This window comes from Osmia bicornis, chromosome 8, assembly GCF_907164935.1.
Source record: "Osmia bicornis bicornis chromosome 8, iOsmBic2.1, whole genome shotgun sequence".
NCBI lineage: Eukaryota > Metazoa > Arthropoda > Insecta > Hymenoptera > Megachilidae > Osmia > Osmia bicornis.
In genome coordinates, this window is record NC_060223.1 from 8616823 (window position 1) to 8642116 (window position 25294).

A 25294-nucleotide genomic window follows, 5' to 3' on the forward strand; every position below is an offset into this window, starting at 1 on the left:
TTGAATTTAAATAACAGGATTATCCGCGCGATAAATCTGCCTTGGCTATTTCCATTTTAATATCACGCTTATCTTGGCCGCGAGATCGTGACGAGACGTTTTAATTATCGAGTCGTGGAGGGACACCACGTGTGTTTTACCAACTCCTTCCTTCTTTGTTTCTCGCCTCCAAATGCCCAAGGAATTCGACGAAAGCTGAATCAATATTGACTTAAGCTACATTACGTCTACCAAACGAGACACTTAACCCAGATTTCCCCGAAAGATAATAGGAAGCCCCTTATGCGAATCGATAGATCGGTTCGAATTTTTTCTTCCCCGATCCGATTCCATTAGCCCGCACCGAATTCAACGGTCAACTGCAAATAAACTCCGCGCAAGTTTAACCCGATGGAATCAGGGTAGAGAAACGAGAGCGTTTATTTGCCGCTACCAAAGATTCCAAACACCTTCGATCAAAGATAGAATTCGGTACGTACAAACAATTTCGAAGCTCTAGGACAAATCGAACGACGGACAAATGTCTGAGGAAACGCCAGAAAACGATCATTCAGTTTTACCAGGACAATATAACACGTTCGTGTAATTTTACGAGCTTCATTCACCGAGGCTAATTCGCGCGTCAAGTGAAACAGAAATATTTTGTCGCTGCAAGGGAGGAATGTTTCCGATAATACTGACATTCCAACGATTACTTTTGGCATCGTGGGCATTGTGGCATGTATCGCCGAGTGGTATGCGTAATGGTTCGAAAGGAAACGAGAGGAGAAAGTGGACAATGACGAATAAGCATAGTCGTGCGATGCGGTTCAACCAGCTGGCCCGGTCTATCACGTTTACACGAAGCTGATAAATTATTTATCTCGCGACGTCTGGCCAACGGCCAAGATTTTCCGTCGCCTTCGGCTTCCATCGTTTCTTCGTCTATTTATACGCGTATGCGTTTGTCTTCTTCCCCTGTATCGTATTCGCATCAGCTGTCCTTCCTATCATTTTTTTTTTCGCTCTTCGACTCATCTTCTGTTCCCGTTTCTTCTTTCCTTCCTCAGCGATCTCGCTCGCTCTCGCGGCGCGTAACCTAAATTCACGCTCCTTGTCTCGGAAACAAAGACGCGAAAAAACCAGTTTATGGCTGAGCAGAAGAAACCGGTGTAGCCGGGCTGAAAAAAAGAAACACGAGAATTAGATAAAGAAGTCACACTATACCGGAACCGTGTTAGCGCCAAGTCCGAGCCGGTGATTCATCGTTTTTTTCCTTCGCTCGCAACCTCAACTGGTTCGAGAGGCGCCCAGTGTTTTTTTTTTCTGCTATCGTTATATTGCTTGTAACCGAGATATCGTGAAAAAACACGTTTGGTCGTCGACGTGGAAGGAAATACCGGTTTTTTCCGAGAATTCGTGGCGCTTCGGCTTTAACTGATCGCCGCGGCCTTTCTTGAATGAAACAAAAGGGTTTCTTTAAAGGGAATCGCTCGAAACGAACGCTTCGAAATCATTTAACCCCGTCTTGTCTAACATCTTTCTAATGAAATTAAACGAACAATTCGTGCGCTTTGTAATGATTTATCGGGTGAAAAGCGGGGGTTAAGTTCACCGCCATTATCTTTCTTCTTTGGAAACGGTTGAACGTTTCAAGCAATTTCGCGTGGATAATGTTGCAGCAGCGTTGTAGAAACAGTTTCCCGTGGATATTAAGGGAAACGCGAGAAACGAGCTGAAACGGAAGGAAGTGTGCGAATAGCAGAGGAAATGTGTACATAGCAAGAGGGAGGAAGAGGTTTAGAGAGAAACGAAATCGCTATCTTGATTGAAACATCGCGTTTGAATGATTCGCGCGATATCTCCGTGCATATCGACGCGTTTTCATGGGTTACGAGCAAGATAGAGAGGAAGAGATGGAGGAGGTTTGGAGATTGGAGGTGAAGGTGGAGAGAGGGGCTCCTTACGCTCCCTCCGATATGGCTGCTGCCCACGGACGTTACACCGCAATTACTCGACGGCGTATTGATCCGACGGCTTGCAGTCCCACGGTTCGCAGAATCCCTCGTTCGAGCAACCCTCCCTTTCTAGCCCGCTTTTCCTCTCGTTCCTGCTCCCACCGAGAAGAACACCCTTTCGTTTCGAGACGATGAACAAACGAGACGCGGGAAGAGGGCAGGCTAGGGAAGAGATGGACACGATTCGCCTAAATAATTCAAGCGAACGTTGGACAACTATCTTTTTGGCTATCTTGTAATTGAAAGAATTCGCTATTAAGGAAGCTGCAAGAAAGGATGATCGATTGGACAAACATGGAATCCTCAGCTTGCTATCCTACAAAGAGAAGAAAAAGAAGAGCGTAGTAGCAGAGGAATGGGAAGATTTCAACGGTGTGTAGGCATTACGGGACCGTGGCAATTATCCGGGACTTTCCTTTTGCACCTTGCCCCTTTCTAGTCCCACCGCCGTGTGTAGGGGGGGTCTGGTATACGTGTGTAGAGCAGCGTGCAGAGGGACGACAAATCGACTCGGGTCGGAGAACAAAACGAGCCACGGAACGGCTTTTCAGCCTCGCTGGTGCGTGCTGCACAGGCCACGAGACGATGGAAAGAGCCGGGGTCCAGTGAAGGAGGAGAAGCTGGAGAAGGAGGCGGTGGAGGAAAGGGTTATAACCGGGGTTTAATGAAACCAGTCGAGGTCCGTCAAACCGGTTCGGCTAGTTCTCCGTTTGCCACGTCCTCCCCTTTACCCTGGTTCTCCTGCTGGTTCGCTCAAAAGGAATCCCGGAGAGCAAGGCGGAACAGATATCGACCTCTCTCTTTCTCTCTGTTCAACAACTCCCTGCTTCCCTTGTCCTCCCCCCCCTTTCGCCCCCCTGACGGACTGCATATCTCAGACACAGATCGCCGCCAGTGACTCCTGCACTCGTCTGCCCGGTTGTGTGTAACCTTGCCTGCTCTGGGAGCGTTCGTCTGTGTGCATAGTGCATCCACACCAACATACTCGCGTCCGACTGCGTGAAATCCCCTTAACCGAGAGAGAGTACACCCACGACGACTGGGTCGAGAATTATGGCGCGGGGAGATCTCCGTATCCGCCCCTGTTTGATAGTCCCGTCGCGCGATATAAACCTCGCCGAGTTACCTCCTTCTCTTTTTCTCATCGTTTTCCCGCTGCTCACGTTATCGCCTTCTCTCTTTCCTCTCCATCCTTCGAAAGAAGAAAGAGGAACATGTATAGAACTCTTCCGGTACTCTCCGCGTAGGTGTTCCCCGAAGTGCGAACCAGCATCGAGAGTGGTTCGAGAAATCGTAACCGTCTCCTGACCCACTCCACCATTCGATCAGAGGTCGTTGATGCATCGAGGTCAACTGGTTTTCCTCCAATTTACGGCTGATATTTATATTCTTCGGATGACCCGGTGGAATTATCAAATAGGGCAAGAATCGATTAAAATAGGAATGCTTGGTAACGCGATAATTCCGACGAACGATCGAACGAACGGATTCGATGAATTATTTCAGTAATTAATCCTTTCCACGCTTTACACGACGGTTCCACGTTTAATCGCACATCGGCAGAATCGCTAATTATCAGTTGTATCCTGTAATTGAGTGCGTCGTTAACCGGTGACTGTGAGCGCACAGAAAATATTTCTCAACGACGCCGACGCGCGTTGTTTTACGCGTCGAGGGCATATTCGAAAGCGGCCGTGCATACAATGTTATCGGTTGGAAACTTTCATCTCGCTGTTTGCTCTAATTGCTGGCTCAGCCAGAAAGATTGGCAAACGTTATTTTCCCCCGTTAATGAGTAAACGCACGCGGCCGCCCACGTAATGACTGTTTTTAATAGGACCAACTTTCTGCCTGGCGAATGAAGCGCGCGAGTAATGACGGGTGGTAGCGGTGGCTGGCTCTTCGTGCAGCGTAACGCAATTATTTCTGTGGATACAGCGTCTGCCACCTGTTCTATTCGAATCCATGTCCCGACGCTTATTAACTGAATTAATTAGCTGCCGGAACGAGACGAGGGTGTAACAATAGTTACACAATCCGAACGATCGACGAGACCTTGTAACTTTGTACAAACGGCACGTGTCTTTCGTTTCACTCGCGTTTTTCTATTCTTTCATTCCGTTCAAAATCGTTCAAATTTACGATTCTTGATCCGATTTCAACGGAAAGGAATGCATTTGCGAATAGATTACGCACGCAGCTCGTTGCCTGTTCGCTTGTCGAAGAGGGTCGTGATTTACCGAGTTCAGGTATCCTCTACACGTTCACAGCCCACCTAGAGACGACCGTTCAATGACTCATCCTTCCTGGCGAGCCAGAAATCAGAGGTCAGCGTTCCTCTTTGACCATTTCCACCTAGCTAGTACGAGCATTGAAATGCTGATTCATTACCGACTCTGTCGGTGTAAGTTGTATAAAATTTGATGAAACTCGAAATTAAGGATTTTTAGATCAGTCGCATTGAATCGCTTGGTACGTCGATGTAGGTGTGTTCGCGATAAGTGTTTTTTTTTATATTTAAGCGGTAACCGATACGATAAAACCCCTATCGTCGCGTCGTATCAGTAGGCATATCAATACGGGTGTTGCGCAAATGTAAAGTCAGATTGGCGAGAACGTGGAAAAGTGGCGTTAAAATGGGTCAGTCTTTCGAAGAACAATAGAAGTGCAAAGATATTCATACGCACAGATTTCCGCTGCTTCTTCGAATCTGCGGAAAGTCTGGGGAAATTGCTGTTCGTTCTGGCATGCTCGCGAATCTCATTGGAATAACAGTATAACCGATACACAGTCGACAGGAAGTATCGAAAAACGAATCGAACCGTATCGAACGGCAGACAGAGGAGAGAAAGAGAGGGATCGGAGCTGGTTCCCTCGAAGTGCTCGTAAAAAACGTATTACCGCTCTCTTGAATCCCCATTTCCACGCACCCAGGGTCCCTGCCAAAAGCTACACTTTGCCCGACCGTTTGCGTCCGATACCGAGAAGCCTTTGAACCTAACGACGTTGTCTCTCCTCTCCTCTCCTCTCTCGGTCGTCGAAGTCACGTCGGCGCAGTTCCAGAAAAAACAAGGGAGACTTTCCGGCGTCGAGACGCGACATTAAAGTGGCCCATGACTCTGCTCTTTCCCTCTCGTTTCGTCTCTCTATACATCTCTTTCTCTTCTGCTCCGTTTCTGTGTCGAGAGAAAGAACGAGCAAGAGCACACACATCAGAAACTGTCTCGTCCAGGAATAACGACCGCCGCGTACATGCACGACCCCCGAAGCCATTGGCTGGCGTTAAACTCACTGAGTGTGGCCTCAGGGGAGGTCAATTGGTCGTGACGTCACTGGCGCAACACAATAAAATATAATGGCCGAGGCAGGCTAAGCAAAACACGCGACCGGTTCGTGACCCGAACAAGACTCCGTTTAGACCCTCTTTCTCCATCTCTGATGCTGCTTCTTCTTCCGTTCCTTGACTCGACTAAGCACCATCTTCTCCTTCAGGGGAACTAAATTCTCCCCGCCTGTTTCTCGATCAAGCCGAAAACTAGTTTACGCCCCCTTTTCTTTGGCGAAATTATGAGCGAGATCGGGACCTGCAGACCCCTGGTACCCAGGGGAATCAAGCAAATGGGGAATGTTGGCCAGTTCATGGTGGTAGAGCGGATAAAAACGCGAATCTTGTTAATTACAACGTGATAGCCTTTTCTCTTCGAGAAGAAATCGTGCCCTTCGAAGGTACGCATACCTGCTCGGAATCTATTCCTCAGGGTCTCGATAAGGGATCGTTTCAGAGTCGTAGATGGTCGGTATAACGTAGCTAACCCTTTTCAAGGTCTCGCCACGAATTTGAAGGGAAGGAAACAGAGAGGCATGTATAGCGAATCGCGAACATTTTACGCATACTTGTCGTTCATTCGTGCTCGTTAATGACCCCTTCGACGAGAGCAAACAGTTGTATTTGTCCTGCTGGTCTGACGAGATGGATAGGCTGGTTCTTGGAAACGCTGATCCGACTGCAACGCCTGTGTAATTAGCATGACGGCAAGGCGTACACGATCGTTGTCCGATAACCGTGCTTCGTGGAACGGTTATATCACGTCGATTCTCTTTGTGCTGTCATGCGTTTCGTTTTTCTTTTTTTCTTTCCTTTTTTCCTTTCTTTAATGAATCGTCGTATCACCAGACGTTGGCGTACGAGTCGAACAGATTCATTGGCGAAGGATCGATCGAGGGAAATTGCTTCGCTGAGAAACACGTATTTCATTTATTCGAAGCTGTTGCAATTTTCGAAGACTTTACGCGTCGTTTTCGTAATTAAATTGTTATTCCGTCGCGAGTCGTTGGAAATTGTCGAGATTGCCGGGCGCTTATCGATCGCGGGACAGTTATTAAAGCGAACGCGTGGCGTGGTTCGTAGGTAGCAGGAAACGATAAAGTCGAGGACACCCTGTAGATCGATCCGAGCCCCGGAGAGAGCTATTCGCAGGGGTTAGGTCAGGCCACAGGTACGTAGCTGGAAGCCGATGCGCCCGGTGCTCTTGCCAGTTCTCTCGCCAGTTCTACCGTTTACGACCTCCCATAAAGCCGAGAGCTAATAATGACTGACGATGGAACGTTTGCGATTCTCTCCACGGCACGAGCAATTAAACGGCCCTACGCTTCTCAAAGCTTACGAGCTCTGGAACGCGGGAGTAAAATCCTAACGCATCGACGAACTTTTCCCGAATGGAAACACGCTTGCAATTTTTACTCGCGAACGCCCGCGAGATCTAGTAGTGCACGTCAGATATTTATCGGTCTGTCGCAACTGGCCGTCTTCGATGTAATTATCGTTGGAGATATATCGGCGCAGCGGCCAGAAAGACAACGATAATTTATTAATAGAATATTACTCGTGAATCGTGTTTCAGTGACGCGGGAGCTCGATTTACCGCTGAACGCGCATTTGTCAGCGGTACGGATCGAACCGACGATAGCATTTGTAGAATCTGATTTGTAGCGAGCATAGGTGAGAGGTAGTTTTCGTTGGCGTTGCAAAAATCCTGGAACTGTCTAAGCGTGACCGTCGTTGTAGAATTATTTGTATCCTCGTTATGCTTCAAGGCCGAGTCGACGGTTAGACATTTGAAATTGAGAGTTTTAAGGTTTTCACGACACGGTTGACGATTTGTCACAGTTAATACCGTTTAAGGCAAACGTGTCCCAACCACTCTGGAGTCGCGTCTTATTAAGACGTACACGTCCCATTGGTCACGAAAGGGTAATAATTCAAACGGTATATACCGTACTCGTTATTTGTGCCTAGGAGGCAGCCTTCTAAATCGAGGATGCAACAGCGCGTGCGATAGTATACGGCGTGGATGGATGGGTTTGGCTAAAATCCGACAATAACCAGTGACAAAGCCATCGAATTGCATCGAAGTGTCCCCTGTACGGTTGCATCCATGTCGAGGGCCGTGCTCGTGACATTTTGTGTACGCACCAAACACGCTCACCAATCTCTCCCTTTCTCTGTCTCTGTTGCCCGTCCAGTTTACTCTCTGCTGCGGGTTTCGAGCATAGGTGCACTCTGTGGCCCGTGTAGGAGGTGGGGCATTCAGGCTTTATCGGTCGTAAACACGCGAGTAATTATCGTAGCCGGCCATCTTGGCCCGCTGGGCACGTCACATCCGGTCACTGACCATTCAATCGTTGCGATCCGAGCTACGGCTAATAAATAATTCAGAAACAATGGGGACATCTCTCGCCTTCGCCTCCGTTGAAAATCCAACCAGATCGTCCCGCCTCGTCCCTCGCCGCTTCTCATCGCATCGGCCATGGCCGTTAACCCCCTCGTACACTGGAATTACTGAATGAGAATTAACTGCCGCTTTCCGGCTCTTTGGCAAGTTCAAGGTTTTCTACGAGTTAAACAGCCGACGCGGCGTTGCTCGTTGCATGGATAAATCCGTGACATTTTCGCGTAAGTTACGCCTTGCCGTGTAATGGAACTGCTTGTCACGACAAGGACGCGAAAGTTAGAGAATCGTACGGTATTCTAATAGTGTGCAGGTACAACGAGTTGGCATTCGAATGGAATGCGGCTCCGATTGGTCGTGATATAATCTCCTTTCTATGGGCCTACCATTCCTCGACACGATCGTAAAGGCAGGCCATGCTTCTGTTTGTTATTTAAATGACACAGCTGTCTCTTATTATTCAAACGGAGTTTTTTCGAGTTTCTAAAAGGAAGAAAATCAGCCATCAGTGTCACGAATTCTATCGGAACTGGAATCGATCTGTCGTTCGCAGTGTGTCAAATGTTATCCAACTGGCTGTTTCGTAACGTGGGTTACGTTACGCGGAGTAAATAAGCCGGATAAGAAGGAAAGTTTTCGTCGGAGCATAAAACAACGATGATATAATTGAACGCTGACCGTGGTTCGTTAATCCGCCTTTCCTTCCCCGAAGTTCAACGTTGCGTGTTTCGGGTTTTTCTACTATGTCGTGGGGAGACAAAAGCGGCCAAGGGAAAAAGTAACCCCTAGGGAACCGGAAAAAATAAAACGAATAGAAGAAGAAACGAGACAAGATCCCTCTGGTTTGGAATTGCTTGGAATTCGTCACGTGTTGGCCATACGGAATCGGTTTTTATTTTTCTTTTCGAGGACCTCTCGCCGCTCTCGTAACTTTTCGACCTCGACGCGGTGTCACGTGGACGAGAAAAATGTCGTCGAGCAAGATGCACGATGTCGACGAACCGACTTGACCAGTGATTCTCAATCTTTTCTTACCATTTTACAACGAGTTCTTTTTTCGATGCAGACGATGCACGCGCACCTGCCATACGTAGACTCGAACGAACGTGTACGAGCCATTTAAGATGCAGGTGAAAGAAATCGAACTTGCTCGCTCGGATTGACCTAGTTCGTTTCCGCCGGCAATCGACGATCCCTTTATAAAAGACGTTCTACTTTAATTCGAGCGACGCCAGCTGAAACGTATCTACGAGGTCGATCGCGTTTGATCCTCGCGCTTTATTTTTGTTCTTCTTACCTTTCGTTTTTCTCAGCCGTTCGTATTACTCTTACGAACCAAACAGATCCAACTATCCATCCGAATTTTGGCCGTTTATTCGTTAGATTTATTCGACGAGAGGTCAGTACCACGCTCGAACGTTGGTAGAATTTGGCACGACAAGAGAAAGCGTTAGTAATGGTCGATAAAGCACAAGAAATCTGATACAACGGCGAGGGTATTCACCTCGAATTATTTGAAAAACACTAAATGTCATTGTACCATGGTGTCTTTGTTTAAAATCATCGATTTCGAGCGTCAGTTTCTTAAAACTAACATTCAAAATTCGATTTCTCGCGTTTCAGCAACGTCGATAAATCGGTCGATAGGAGATCGAGGCTGGTCGTTTTACGAGTAAATTAGGTAGTCGGTGCTCGGCTTGGCATGGGGCCTACGAGTCTCGGAAGAAGAATAAGAAAAGATGGAAGGAGGTCTTTGGCGAGTGTCCAACGCTTTTATTTTTATACCCGGTCCCCGGTGTCGTTCTCGCCGTCTTCACCCCTGATCGCCATTTTCTCTCGCTTTCGCAGCAGAATCGCTCCTTCTTCTTCTCGGTCCCGTTCGAAATAAGTTTATCAACAAACGCGCGCGGGAGATCCTCGCTCGTTGCAGGGAGCCCCGGCAGAAATAGAGCGTCTCTAAAATAAGCGTGCAAGAGGAGACTCTCGAACGTTTTCCGATCCCTTTCGCGTTGCCTTCGAGAAATCCCATTTCTTCATTCATTCCGCTATCGTTTCTCGTTTCCCCAACTTTACCCTCCCTCTATCTCGAACGGCTATTTCGTTCGATAGATTCGTAAAGCTGTCGCAAAGATTTACAACCGGCCGAAAATCTAGGAGAATCGCGTGTCGCTCGATTTAAAACGAGCAACTCCGCCGGATTAAGGGTAATCGAATTTCGAACGAACGATATCCCGATTAGAGACACTGCAAGGGCAAAGGGGATGATCGATAAAAGACGAAGGATAGATCGTTGCCAGGATTGAAAGACGAAGGGACCAGCTACCTGCGCGAAGTTTAGATTTTAACAAAGCGTTTAAATGGCCGGCAGGCTCGGTCAGCCGTGTCTAATTTCATCTGGACGAAAGCTGGCTAGGGACGAGTCGATATTCATCCTGGTATAGGGGCTGCTTTGTCCGTTTCGACAAAGAGAACCTATATAGTTAATGATGTTGTTGTTTGTTCTGAACTCTACCCTTCTGAAAAGGCCAGTTGCCTGAAGGTTTACAGTCGAACGAGGTCACGTTATTCCACGCTCGCAAATAATGCTACTTAGATTTTTAAACTTTTTAACCTCCACGCAATTTCGACCATCGTCCGAAACTGTCGCGATAAAATATGGCCTCCCGGTGGTCACCGATTTTTTTTTACGCTGACAAAATTCGCGACAGCCAGGAAGCATGCGACGAACTCGAAACGCGGATAAAAATTTCACCGGAATGAAAACTCGCATCCTGTTGGTCCCTTGGTGGCCAGAATCTTGGACAGACTTTTTGTTTCTTGCCGAATTTATAAAAATTTTCACCCGGAATAACAATCAGAGAACCGTTCCTTTGTTTGTTTTTTTTGGCATCGCGTACAACGATCGTGTCCGGAGTACGTTTCCTCCCGTGGTCCCCGTTTCTACGATGTCCGTGTCACGAGAATAACGGCGAGGCGAATTAAAATGTAAAGCAAAGTACGTTGGCGCTGTTCAATTACGCGCGAGCGTGTAATGCATGCAGAAGCGAGACGGGACATGAGGACAAACCGCAGCAGTCGCTAGGAAACGCGGTGCCGGAGCGGAGCAGCGTGGAGTTTGCGAACGCAGCCATCCGCGTTACACGCGCCTACTCTCCGCTACATAGAAGCACACGAGGCGCTCTGCGCATATCGGATAAACGCACCCCACGTATGCAACGCCGTTGCCCGCTCGAGTGCATCTCCCCCTCCGGGTAATAACAGTAAATCCTGAGTAATAAATCCCTCCCCTCTGTCCTCCGTGCCCCCTTGCTGCGCCGTCTCTCAACCTCTCGGCCTCTGCCTCCTCCACCTGTCCGTACCTACATACATACCGCCTCTCTCCTCTTCTCTCCTCGCGAGCGATTACTTGCCCGTCTAGTTCCCTTGCCGCCCAAAGCGTTTCTTCCCTGTTGACTCGTAACCTTGCAACTCATCCTCTTCCCACGTATCTCCGCGATTTTATTTATGGATTTATCGCTGAAACCCCGGAATAGAAATTTGGAAATTGAATAAAAATGAGACGAAATGCTTTTTCGCAAAGTTAGCAAGCAAGCGGCAAGAAGTTTTGCAAGGTCGCGAGAAGCCTCCGGCGTAGTCGTTAATACGCGATAAACAGGGCAGGTGCAGCGACCATTCACGTCCAATCAATCGACCTTAATCGGCAAGGTTGAACAAGGCTGCGCGAAATAGCCTGTCGGTTGCCGATAGGTGATCGATACCGCGTTCTAGACGACGCGCTTCGTGCTGTTTTTATTCTTTGGCCGAGCGTAGTCGACAGCCGATTCAATTAGAACACACTGCTAGTATATGTGGCTGACCCCGATGTTTAATCGTTGTGTTTCAGAGAAGAACACCGCGCGCAACAGTCGACGGACACGCGTTAGCGAGGGCGGTAATCGCGACAAGTTAGAGAAAGAGGGTGAGAGGAATTTGTCGACGCGATTAGAGGATCGGGAGAACAAGGGTCCACCGTCGGGCAGGCCCAACAATCGCATACCACGAAGCGTGTTGGAGGAGGCGAACAGTGGTTCGAGCAGCGCGTCGAAGCTGCGAAAACGGGGTACGACCGTGAAGAGTCCGGTCGAGAGCGCGTCGCAGAGGCCGGTACGACGAAGACCCAGGCCAGCCGGTCCGGAAACGAAAACAGACTCGGACGATCTAGAACGAAGCACGAGCGACGCGAAATCTCTCGAAAAAGAGGACCGTCTAAGCGGCAGATCCGAGGAAGAGGACCGAAGCGAGGAACAAGAGGAAGAGGAGAATCAGGAGGATCGTTGCGACCCACTGATCAAGAGGCTGAGGACGAGTCCGATCGCTAGAAAGCTTAGATCGGATCAGAAAGAAAAGAGTAGCGAAGACAACGCGCCGTCAGATCTAGAGGAAACGTCGGAAGAGGAAGAGAGAAATCGACAAAACGCGGAGAGCGGAAAGGTCGAAAAGCTCGAAGAGAACGAGGAAAGTCAGTCGAGAGAACGGGACAGAGAACCAGAGCCTCCGCCTCCGAACAAAGTAGATCCCGGAGGCGACACGGTTCTCGATCAGAAGCGGCAACTGGACGCGGAAAAGGAGGCTGGAACAGAGAATCGAGAGGACGGCAAGGAACAGGTGTTCGTGAATGGATCGCTGGTCGAGTCATCGTCGGTGGTCGGTGACAAAGCGAGCGTCCTCCTCGATGCCGAGCAGACGCTGCTGAAACCTGCGAGCGAGTCGAAAGTCAAAGGCATCGAGGAAGGAGGAGTGGAGGAGAGGAAAGAAGAGGAGGAAAAAGAGGAGCAGCGACGGGCAGAGGAGGAAGAGGAAGAGGATCGGTGCTCTCGGAAGAGCGGCGAGCTGACCACCGAGCTAGGCACGGAGGATAGCGTGGGTAGCGTAAGCGGTGCGAGGGCGGCAAGCGTCGAATCGGTCGTCGAACTGCTGGAGTCGAGTAGTCAGGACTCAGGCTCCGTGCTGGAGAGGCTGAGTCCGCTTAATAGCAGCGGCGGCGGCGGCTCTGCCAGGCAGAGCCTGCTCCTGGAGCAGCAACGGGAGCAGGAGCGAAACCGGCATAACGAGAGCCCCGTCATTCTAGCCGAGAGATTGAACAAGCCGCCACCGCCGGTCGCTGGTCATCATCATCATCACCTTCAGCAATACCATCAGCATCACCATCAACAGCCGCCGCCGCACCACCATCAGCAACAACGCTACTCCACCGACAGCCCGGTGATACACCATCATTCTCAGCCTCAGCATCAACAGCAGCTCCAACAGCAGCAACATCAGCATCAACAACAACACCAACAGCAACAGTTCCAGCATCAACATCAGCAGCAACAGCAGCTCCACCAGCAGCAGCAGCAGCAGCAGCATCGGGTAGCGAGCAGTCCGCATCAACACCAGGCGCAGCATCATCATCAGCTGGCCTCGTCAAGCCTCCTCGAGGTGCAACAGCAGTCTCACACATCGAGGGGCGGCGATGAGGCCAGCCTCATGGAAGTGGAGGCCGGGGCGGGTATACCTGGAAGCGGAGTGCTCTCTGGTGTACCGTCGGCGATCGGCATCCGAGCGATCGGAGCCGGGAGTGGCGCCGCGACTGGAACCTATGGAGACAGCGGCTCCGACAGCGGGGTAAGCTCGCTTAGGAGCGCCGGCTCCGGCGACGAGAGGAGCGGCAGCAGGAGCTCGGCGCTCAGCGTCGACGAGACCACCACCTCGTCGACGCCTACCGCGGCCGCGACGCCGGCCAGGGTCTGGCACGTGCAGAGCGTCCAGCACACCTCCTTACTGATGGCTCATCCCCAGGCACCGCCTAGCGCTGGACCGAGTTCAGCAGCCGCTGCAGCCACCGCACCACCGGTCGGATACCAGAGTCCGGCACCACCTGGACATCATCATCCCGCCGTCGCGTCCGAGATGCTCTGGAGGTCTCCTAGGTACCCGCCACTACCCCATTCGCTGCTAGCGCCTACACAGCCCAGTCCCGAGGAGGTGGTCGAGAGGGAGAGGATGATTCGGTGAGTCCATTTTATTTTCTTCTGCTTGCCTAACGAGGCCTTTGCTTTCTCAACGACTTATAGGTAATCCAGATAAGCGTTCGAAGAGATTCGCTTATGTCAGCGGCTCGTAAAACTCGGTTGCGTTCTATCAGTTAACCGCGAATACCGGTTGCTCGACCGTTTACTAATTAACGACCATTTTCTCGTTCCCGCGGACGAACAAAACCTCCGCTTCTTCGAGCTGCAGCTGCGTGTCGCGTTTCTTGCGCGACCTCAGCCTTTCGAGTATCCTTTGTTTGCTCTCGCGTGACTGTCGACTGTAAAAAAATGTCGGGGACGAAAAGGTGGCCAAGGTGGAAGGAGACGGACGTGGCCGCGCGTATTACCTGCCTGTGTTTCCGGACGACAGCTGTTGGACACCGTTGCCAACTTCCGTCGAGAATTATTGCGATAGACTAACTCGCTATCATACCGATGACCCGAAACTCGCCGCTTTCGGACGTAAATAAGTCTAACCACTTCCGTCGTCGTTCGAATCGGGTGTCGATGAAGTTATCTCGAAATTGACCTGTTCCGAAGACAAGCTTGCTCTTCTTTCCGAGAATATCTTAATCGGTGAAGTCACTTTTAGACGCGGGGTTTGTATTTTGGCTGCTCGGTGTGAATCATCGTTTTATTAGGAGCAGAAGTAAGAATTGCACGGTCGACTTGCGGTTCGTTCAGTAGATGCACTGTTGCAGCTCGATTACGCCCGCGACATTGGTATTGAACAGCAGCTCCGTTTGTTAGCTTCAACCGTGACGACTGCGGCGAAAATAAACCCCGTGCTTATTTGGCCCCGCGAGAACCCCGTGAAATATTCCGCGAGACGATGAAGAAGAACCGAGCAGACGGAATTGCCGTGGCGTAAATTCGTTTCATCAGGGAAATCGTGTCGACCATCCTACGCGCTCTTTTTGCCGGTTATCATTGACTTAACGACGAACATCAGCGAGTAAATTGCGACGTGGTCGTCGGTCATAGGTTCGGCTAATTTCGAACCATCAGATAGACACGTGCGTTTGGGCAAGTGTGTTTCGAACGGCAAAACTTTATTTATTTAGGGGACGTAAACCCATTATGTAACACGAAGGATGTGAAACTTTGAAGGGGAGGATGATGTATAAAATAATGGAACGCGTCTAACAGAATGAGTAGGGTGCATCGAAATTTTGGAGCTCCGTTAACGAGGAATTTGACACTATCTTGGCGCATAATCGGAACATAGTTGTGATTATTAAACGATACAGGGTGCCATTTTTATCATCCAGATTTTATCAAAATATTTTAATGTTTGTTTTATGATTTTTATTACAATTAAATATACATACATAAATTCTACTTTTAAACGGTAAGAAGGTTGGCACGTTGAAACTTTTGGTGAAGAACTTCCGTTTCCTCGAGTGGACGTTAGAAATCGTTCCAAGTAGGATCGAGCCAAACTGCGCGTATCTCGATCGATTAAAGACTGGCAATTTCGTGCTTGTTCTTCGAAAGAAATCCAGCTGCTATTATTCTGCTCCAAATACGAGCGATTACGTGGCCTGTCCGTGTAACGAGCACGATTTAACGCTTATGCAAGCTCCCTCGTAGACATTTTCGCGTGGAGAGATAACCACGGCAACAGAAACTGGCATTTGGGCACAAGGTCAGCCCCCGTTTCTTTTTCTTCTCTCTTCTCGTTGGAGGACCTCGTCCAAGATCGTTCCGAGACCGATACGAGGAGGAAAACGAATGGGCAGGAATGCTCTTGCAGGAAGCTATAAAAATACGTTAGTCGGTTCGAGTGGCAAGAAAAGATTGCCGTTCCCCTGTGTTAGAGAAGCAGCAACCTCGTCAAGGACCGCATCTGCATAGAAATATGGTCCCGCCACAGGCGGTTCCCAGTTTTTCCTAAATTGCTTTCTGCCCTTCTCTTCCTTCTTCATCTTCTCTTCTCCTCTTCTATTCTTTCGTACAATTCGCGCGGATGAAACGCGTTCGTCCGTTCAATTTTCAACGAGACCGTGTTCACTTTAGATTAGAAGGGAGGTGCTCGTTGAACGATTCATTTTTTATGGCGTTCGTTCCTTCAAGTGTTTGATCCTACTTTAGTTTAACAGAAGATGTATTTGATTTCTATCGAGTTATATCCGTCTCGAACTCCTTTTTTCACTCGTTTGACAATTCGAACGAGTTCGTTACGCAACCAATTGGTATCCATCTGGCGCGGACTTTCTTCGCAGGCCGTTTCAGTAGGGATGCCATTGAACAGAGCCCCGAGTACGAGTAATTTATCTCGAGGTCATCGCGTTATCGTCTCACGGGGGACGCGTTCAAAGGCCGAGTGGGCGAAACGCAGCCAATGATCGCCGCTCGTTATGCGGTTCACGTGGCACACGTCCATCAGCGTTCGCTATTTTACACGCTGGTCACGCACACGCGTGCAAAATCTGTCTGACACTCTGTTCCCTCTTCTCCTCTTGCTCCTTTCTCTCGACCTGTAATTACCTATCGTCTTCCAAATCTATTAAACGAGATCATATCAAAAACGCACCTGATACGGCGATACAAGTTGAGTTGCTACTTGAAAAAACAGAAAAGTACTCTTGTAACTATTCGATCGGAAAGATTTTGGAGTATCCTAGTGCTTGAAACGATGCCAACAAAATGTATTGTTGGGTTTGAAAAAAGGTCGTGAGAAAAAGGCAAGGGAAAGAGGAGTAGACAGAGAGGGAGACAGAGACCCATCATCAAGTTAATAGATTGAACGCGAAGGGAAAGAGGAAATTCAGCGTGTAACCGATTCCGAAGGTTCGTTCAGCTTCATTGAAGCTCTCCCGTGTCGGGAAAAAAATCAGCGTTGCGTCAATGACTTCCTATTTCCTCCTTACGTGGGCTTTATTCGGGTCACTGACTTAACGAGTGGAATCCAAAAGCCGAGAGCACATCGTATTCTCGGCTCGAAATCCTGTACACAAATAGCCCGGGGTATAATAACGCGCGAGATATAGCCCGTCTGCTATAATTGAAGCGACGTTCTGCTTAGGAACGCGCCGGATCAGACGTAAATATTTGATCCTGAAACGTTCCCTCGGCCCTCCACCCGGCTTCCGAAGAGTATGACGGTAACGCGATTAAGAATTCTCGCCGCGTCTGACCCGATGAATTTTAATTCGCTGCTTGATTAATTAATCGAAAGCCTCGATATATCGCGTCGTGCTCGAAATTGACACACTTGACGTGTTTCCGCTTGATCGTTCGTTACGTAACGAACAAGAAACGCTGACAGAAATCTTATGAAAAATTTCATGAAAATTAGCGAAATTCCGATTTCGTCCTGAGGTAACGAGATGGCAAGAAACGAACTCCAATTAAGCTTTCTAGAATTATTAACGGCGGTGTTAATGAACCGTAACTTCGTCAACGAGTAACGATGTATTTCCGTTTAGAAAGTTTAATCAGCTCGGTAGATTTCCTCGGTTTTAGCAGGATTCCTCTTCGAAACGGAAGAAGGAGATCCTCAGGAGTATCCTCGAGGCAGAAAAGGAAAATGAATCGGTCGCTTCTAATTCGAGAGACCATTAGAAAGGATGAGCATAGCTCGCAACCCTTTTTCTTTAGCAAAGGGGGGAGGAGGGCTAGGTCGAGGCTTTTCACGAGTGAAAGAACGCGCAACGAGATTTGCGTGGTCGAGAGCCATCAAATGCGTGACGCGCGCGTGCTTGCTATAGGCTGTAAGTGTAGGTGTGCGTGTACGTGCAAGTGGTTGAAGTGGCGAGCCCATTAGCGTGGATCATAAAGGTCCTCAACCTAGTGAGTCACTGCGGGTTAATAATCACTAGCTAGAACCACGCGAACATCCCCTCTCTCTCTCTCTCTATCTTCTTTTCTCTCCGTCTTGCAGTAACGCGTTCAAAGCGATTCACATCAATAGCGAAACGAAACGAAACGAACCTGCCTCGATTACGATGTCGCTTACACGTAACCTTACTTTCATCACCGCAATTTCACGGATGCGTCCACGGAAATTTATAATCGAACGGGAAACGTTCGATCGATGTAAAAACATTCGAAAAATTCGACCTTGCGCCATCTGGCAAAAAGAAACGACAGTTTCGTGGTAATACGAGGCAGCAGGTGTCCCGTGAAAAACGACAAACGAACGAGTTATGTTTTGAAACCGTGTGTTCCCCTTCTGTCGCTGCTATTATTTTAGAAACTTTGTGTGAGGCGTAAGATGACGATTGCAACATCTTTTTCCCCCGTTGTTTTTATATTAATACGATCTCCGAGAAAAAGAAATTTTCGCGTTTCGATCCGGCTTCTCGAAGACGAGCAACGACGAGTCGGGGTGATTTTTTACGAGGAAAGTAAAACGAAACGATCCATAAAACTGCGCGGCTGCAGTTCCATCTCTTTTCAGCCCGGTGCTGAAATCGCATAAACTTTGCAACAAACTTCCTCATCTCTAGTATCCGTTTTCCCGTCTGTGTGCTAGCCGGACAAAGTTAACGAAACGATCGTTGTCCGGGAACGTGGAATGGAACGCAGTTTAACGGCGGTTCCTTTTTACGATTCGGGGGAGTCTGGAATTTTTCTTCAACAATGAATGCGAATCGTGCGTATTTTCACGATCGACGACGTAGTATTTTGCCTGCTAAATCGTAAACTTTGCTCGAGTGTTAAAGCGTATCGTGGGTGACCGATTCCAGGACTTTCGATATGAAATCCGACCAAGATTGCGGACAAAAAGCCGCAACGATCGATCCTTCTATTTTACCAGGAATCGGGGAATCGCAGAATTCATCACGTGTCCTATATTCGACCTCGCCCCCATCCCTGCGGAGGATACGTGTCTGGTTTACAAACGCGACACACATACGGCCTGACCATAACCTGCTTCCAATCCTCGGATCGTGGCGCGATGATCGAACTTTTCCTTCTTCTTCTTCTTCTTTTTTTTCTGTTATTTTCGCTAGAACGCCGCGGACGTGAACGTCGTCGTCTCGTCTCTAAAAATACTCGGTAACCTAAGGTGGAGGTCGCGAGTGACGAGCAACGCGTCGGGAGGAGAGTCGATCGAAGAGCGAACACGAGGGAAAAACGTTGCGAGGGAGCCGCAGTGAAAGAGAGGGAGGAAGTCTTCGCGTAGGTGGTGAATCGGATTCGGATAAGTAGAAGGTCGGTCGGAGGGAAGGAAAAACCTTTGCGTCCGCAAAGTAAATCTAGAATCGCAGCCAAGGACGTTGCTCGATCCCTCGATGATTCCCCTCGAATTTATAGGAACGATTCGTGTCGCTTGATAAAGTCCGGGAAACCTTCCTCGAAGATGCTGGATCATGGAAGAGTGGAAAGAAAACGGTTAAACGAGAATCGTTGTTGGTCGTGATTAGAAAGAAACAACCAGTTGAAATGATAGGGGAAATGCGGTGAATCGTGACTGTGCGACAGAGTTGGAATCGATTCGCGGTTTAGTTGGTCGTGACGGTGTCGCCAAACCGCACTCTGCCGTGGCGGAAGAAGAACGTGGAACGCGTGTAAAGGACGGGAAGGGAACTCGATTTCGAGATCGACAGTGCGCGTCGGTTGTTTATCTCTCGTGAAAGGAGATTTAAAGCTCAGTCTGTGTTAATTTTAATTATCTTTCATCTTCCGTCGAGTGACATCTTTATTCCGGTCGCAATTATACGAGACGCGACTGGAAACACGACTGTTCACCGATTTGAATACCGGTCGTCGCGTTCCTGGTCCCGGAGGAGAGCAGGGAGTACGCGGTGTTAAACGTAACGCTAGAAACTAGAACAACCAGTTATCCGACTTGCTTCACGACTCGTCTCTGCGAACTTTCCTCCCTCCCTATCTCTGTTTCTTGCTCGAACACGCTAACCGCCTCGTCGTGACTGGATCTGGACGAGTGGGTATTCTAGGTTACAGATGCAGGCCGCTCGCTTCGTAAACTACCATGCTGTCCTCGTAAAATCCGTCTGTCCGTCGTCGTAATTATTCGCGGGGCTGAAACTTGTCGCGTAACGTGCTCGTTTTTCCTACGGGTATAACGTATTCGTCGCCGTAAATCTGGTATCGTGGATTGTAAAGATCATCGAACGGCAAACTTGGAGGAATTCACTTAGCGGCGCGAGTACCGAAACTGGCGGAAGTTCCGCCGATGGCGAAGCTAGCTCATCCGGTCGCCCTCGTCCTCGCGATCCCTTCCCCTATTTCAAGGAGCCGCGACGGGACACGCGTTCAGAATCCAGAATTTGTTCGCACAAGTGTCGAAGCGAGCGACACGGTGCCGAGAGGCCGATGCCTAGCACGTTCCAGCGGAATGCCTACGCGCGAGCGCCGTTCTTGCTCCGCCGAGTGGAATACCAAGTGGCGTGTCTCTCGCGCGACTCCGCTTCGACCGGCTTGCCCGTGTCTGCTGCCTGGCCTCTGGCTGCCGTTTAAATCGGCACACCAGGATCCTCGAAATTCTCCATTCCTTCCAACGGAACCTTCGCAAACAATCGAAACATGGCGATCCACTTTTCCAGTGATTACGTCGCGTCGTCTGCGAGAAATATGAAAGAAACCATTGAAGAAACGGCGCGAGCGATAGCCATCGATGACTGTCTGGCGGCTCCAAGAACGGGTTAAAATTGCACGTTTCTAATCGCAACGAATCATGGCGCTACTGGATGATACGGTAATTGACGCGCCGATCCTATCTTTCTGGGGTAAATTAATCTCGGGACGCAAGACGGGCTAGCTTGCGGGTCAATTAACATAACGGTGCTTTATCGCTCTGCTTCATCTATCCACCGGCGAAGAAACGATTTTACTCGGGAAAGTAGGCCTCCTCTGCTGGATCACGATTTCGATTTCGATTTCGATGAACGTACGCGTTATTCCACGAATGATGTTTACAATTTTCTTACGCGATGCGTTATCGTTTCAATTACGACTTTCTCTTCCAACTAACCGATTCGTGTCATCTCGTACGCATCGCTTCAAGTATAGTCCAAGGTGAATCGCTTCGAATCAGGTTTATCATCGATCTATTATTTTCTCTCTAGTGATTTTCTTGCGTTCTTGTTCGACACGAAACGGTAAATATCTCCAGCACGATGATGATGATGATGACCGTGGTGGTAGCGATGGGTACGTGAATGATTCTGGACACGGTGTAAGATCGAACGTAGCTGGACGAGAGTGAAGATCAGCCCGGAGGTCAGGTACGGCCCGCTTTCATCGTGCGGCACGAACCTTTGCGGTCTGGCCTCTTCCTTTTCTTCCCTTTCTTCCCTTTCTCTCGTTCCCGCTCCTCGCCGCTTCCTTTTTCTTCGTCTCTCGCCGGATACACAGCGTAGTTATGCGTTACACATACAGCCAGCCTGCATAATACATAACGTCTGAACGTAGGTAGGCGCTACATGGTCGGGTAAATGGGAGTCGAACCTGTCGAACCGGTTTCACCTTCCCTTCTACCTTCTTTTTACCTTCTTCTACCTTCTCCACCTCCTCCTACCTCTTTGCTCTTCGTGTTCTCCTGGCTGGAACGTTTTTCCCCTACCTCCTTCCGTTTCGTGCCGTGCTGTGCCGCCTCTTCAGGACAGACCATCGGCATCGGCAATCAGACCCTCTACCCACGATGGATATCGCTGCCTTTCCTCCTCGATTCTCCTGCCGTTGCAACCGGTTTAAATTTAGTGCGATGATTGCTCGGATCGCTTCGATTCCAACGTTTTTCCAGCACCGTGGTGCAGCCCCTTGCAGAATTCCAGCCCGAAGGATTTCTGACACTCCTTTTTTCATAGCGTTACAATTTCGTGTTCGATCCTAATAAATTCCAATCGACTGGAAGCCCTCGTCGCGTGTTCGATTTCCATTACGTTTCGTAATCGAGGGAGGAGCGACGAAAGTCCGAAACTGCCGAGGCGAGTAGCATTTCCGAGCTGTGATCGAGCCCGAGGGTTTACGGTCCGCCGTTGATCGGCAGGTTGCAGAAACCCAACGACGGGTTTGCGCGAGTGTGCGGGTAAGTGTGTTTACACGGTGTCGAGAAATTTGGAGAACGCTCTGCCTGTAATTTGACCGTGGTAAATGGACGGGGTGAAATTAGGGTCTGGTTATTACCGAGAACGAGGCTCTGATCGTCGGTGCGATTTTTGCAATTATATAACCCAGTCATCTTCCCTTTTCTCTTTCTCTCTGCATATGATTGCGAGCCATTAGGAACGCGGTGAACTACACCCGACAGAGAGCTGCCTCGATATGCACCGTTCAAACGAACACAATGGGATCAGTCTGGACGCAATAGTAATCTCGTTTGCTAACCGAGCTTTTCCAGTTCCACTTTCTGAAAACCGCCCCTCGAACCATTTCTTGTCTCGTGCAGCTTGCTTTGCCAATGGCTCCGACCCTCTTTTCCGCTTACCAACACGCGTACGCGCTCACAAAGCGCATAAAACTCGAGCGTGCGCGTTTCAACCACGTTTCCTCTTCTTTGTACAACGGCAATCTTTATTTGCTCTTGCACGAACTTTGCAGTTTCCATCGATCCGGTATTCGGAAGATCGGTTGTCGAAAAAGGTGGCGTTACGAAACGAAGAGAAAAGGGGCAAATGGAGGTCAGGTCGTGGATCGTATGCAAATTGCATCGGTTCCGAGTCGCGAAGAGGAGGGAGGGAAGCAAGCTGGTATCGCATCGTCGTCATCGGCGTGCATGACTAGTCGTAGACGAACGTAAAAGTACGCGCAACCCTGCCTTGGCCGAGTTTAGTGAAAATGGAACGATCGACGGCATCGCGAACCGAGACGGTGTTCTCTGTCGGCTGCGCGTGTGCCGTTTTCGAAATACGGAAGAACCTCGATCCGCTTTTGCGAAAAGTAAAAGTTTCCACTTGTTTTCTGTTTATCGCTAACAGCACCGCTAATAGATCACAGCTCCGAATTGCATGACCCTGTTTCTCACCTACTGAAATATAGAACAAACCGCGAACCGTATAAAGTGGTCGGATAAAAACTAGTTGGCAAAAGAAGAAAAAAGTTAGTTGGCCGTGTCAAGGTTCTTCGGTACGTCGTCCAAGTTGCCTTCGATAGGTGCGATAGAAACTCGCATTGGTCGATTTCAGATTGCGATGGAGTTTCAAGGTCTTCCCAGTGGACGATACTGGAAGAAACCCGGCGTGAAACTTTCGACTCGTTTATTCCATTTCGAACAGAGATGTTGCGAGGATCCGAATATTCGGTGTACCTCGAACACGGGATAGAATTTCCATGTTTTTTATACCATTTCGTTCTTGTTCCGTTGACGTCAGAATATCATCAGCGTGGAATTACACCTGACTTACGACCACGAACCGTTTAAAAAATCACTCGGACGGGTTCGTTTAGTCGAGGCCGAAAAAATTTCCTGGTATCCTCGGCAAATAGCTTTTTACGAGCGTAGTCGATCGAAGCGTCACTCGTTCCGGCTTTCTGGAACGGGTTTACGCGTTATAAAACGAGATTCGTGTAGCAGAGAGCCGGAGAGAGGAGGGTCACGAGAGAGGAGAGAGGGTTTTGTCGACAGACCCCGATGGTGGTTAGTTGCGCAAGCAACGTTCGAAGTTGCTTCCACGACGGGAACAGCAATCTTTTCTTTTTCTCTCTTTCTATCTTCCCGTTGCCCTCGTATCGTTAGCTTTCTCTCGGTCTCTGCTTCGCCACGCTGTGCAGCCTCGGCTGACTCAGTGTACCTGGGGCTTTTTATCGCGGCCCTCTCTTGGCATCCTTGGAATCGAGCGTAATTATCGAATTTTTGTCTAGAGGTATTTTTAGATGAGTCAACTCGTCTTCACCGGTCTGTGAATCAGTCGATTAAATGCAACGTGTCTATTTTATTATCGTCGTCGATCAGCCCACTTAAGACGACGAATTGTCCCATATTAATAAGGATGAGTCATTTGAATTTGTTTCTTATTATTCGTTACTTAGAAAAATCGCTTATTTTTCAAACGATTCGATGAGATGTTCCTCGTAAAATACCCGTGTTCCTCGAAATGCTACCCTCTGAAGGGTAGCAGGTAGCCGTGACCGTCAGCATAGAAACCCGACCGAAAGGGAAGGGAAGGGATTTGGTGAAAAAGAGAACGAAGAGAAACGTTCACGGACGCACACGTGAATCTCTCCACCCTCGGTCCCTGGAATGTATCGCGTCATCGCATCGAACTCGTTGGGGCGCCCAAACCTTTTCCCCTCCTCCTGTGCTCCTCCCTTTGCACCAGGTCGTTTCGTGCCACCCTTCGGTTGTTCCATCGTGTACACACAGCTTCATCGTCACAGCCGGCACAGCTGGTCTCGTGTTTCCGATGCTTTGTACGAAGGGGACATTTAATTTTTTCCAATCTAATCTTAAATTCTGTCCTTTTTTTCACTTTTAATAGACAGCGGAAGCAAGTTCGATCACGATAAAAGTCGTAATCGACCGATAAAACGCGAGTTCTCTTATTTATTACTTGTTTTTCTTTTTTCCGCGAGAACCGAGTCGATGCAAAGTAAAGATCGCTAGTGCAACGATTCTCAGCGGTTTTGTAACCGTTGTCCTTTTTTATCAGTTTTATCGTTCGGCGGGCTGTTCGCGGGGACAGCTGCCGTTATCGGGCGTACACTTTGGAATGTCACGCGCCGCCCGATACGTACGGTGCCGATAATGACACAAACGCAACGGTCGTCTGCCTTCCGCAAGCTTCACAGCCGGCCTTAAAACGCAGCTTTGCAACTGGACGCTGTTTATATCCTTTTCTGATTTCTCTCGTCGCAAAAATCGCCGTCCTTGGTATTCAAATGCAGGGCCGCGTATTTTTAAACATCGCGTAAACTCGAAGAATACGCAGAAGCTTTCTTCTCTTGCGTGTTTCATTTCTATTCCACCGACGTTTGTGTTCTTTCCCCTTCGTCTTTTAAACAAATCGTTTTGCGAGATATATTATTAATCGAAGACTATCGAAAAAAGTAGCGCATTCGTTGCAACGTGGTCAAAGTCATCGATTTAGATCAGTGACACAATACAAACGTACTCATACGGGCACCAGCATCATCCCGTTGCTCTTCGTGGCTCACGTTCGTGTTCTGTACACGATATTCCGTTCGTTATCTTCGTTTCTGAGAAAACAATTTTTTTCGCGGCTCTGATTAAAGACAGAGCAGGATGTGGGTGAAAGGTCGCGTACGCGTCGCAACGATAATGCGAAAAGTGTGTCGCTGATAGAACGAATCTTCATAGAATCATCGAAAATTGTCGCGTTCCAACGTAGAGAAAGTTTTCAGAAGAATTCGTTTCATTCTCCTTTCGCGAGATGAAGCTGGAAATAAAGTTTTCGGTCGTTGCGTTTAAGTTCTTGCCTTGCGAAAACTTTTCTTTGAAAATCTTCGCTTTTCTCGTTTAACTTTAGAATTTTAATTAAAACCTCACCGTTCTACGAACTCCAGTTACCTTTTATCGCGTTCAGAATAGAATCTATGGTACGAGCGTGACTCGATATTACGAGACAAAAAGTTAATATCGTCG

General features: G+C 48.8%; 1 protein-coding gene across 5 annotated transcripts in view; it reads left to right on the forward strand.

The window, feature by feature from the left end:
* LOC114873724 (serine/arginine repetitive matrix protein 2) overlaps positions 1 to 25294 on the forward strand; it is a 151993-nt gene that overhangs the window by 75785 nt on the left and 50914 nt on the right. For 4 of the 5 annotated variants that reach the window (XM_029182352.2, XM_029182348.2, XM_029182350.2 and 1 more), the window contains exon 8: positions 11610 to 13758. In XM_029182352.2, the coding sequence (XP_029038185.2) occupies positions 11610 to 13758 (2149 nt within the window). The remainder of the gene's footprint in view (positions 1 to 11609; positions 13759 to 25294) is intronic. The other variant, XM_029182353.2, reaches the window with a different exon arrangement.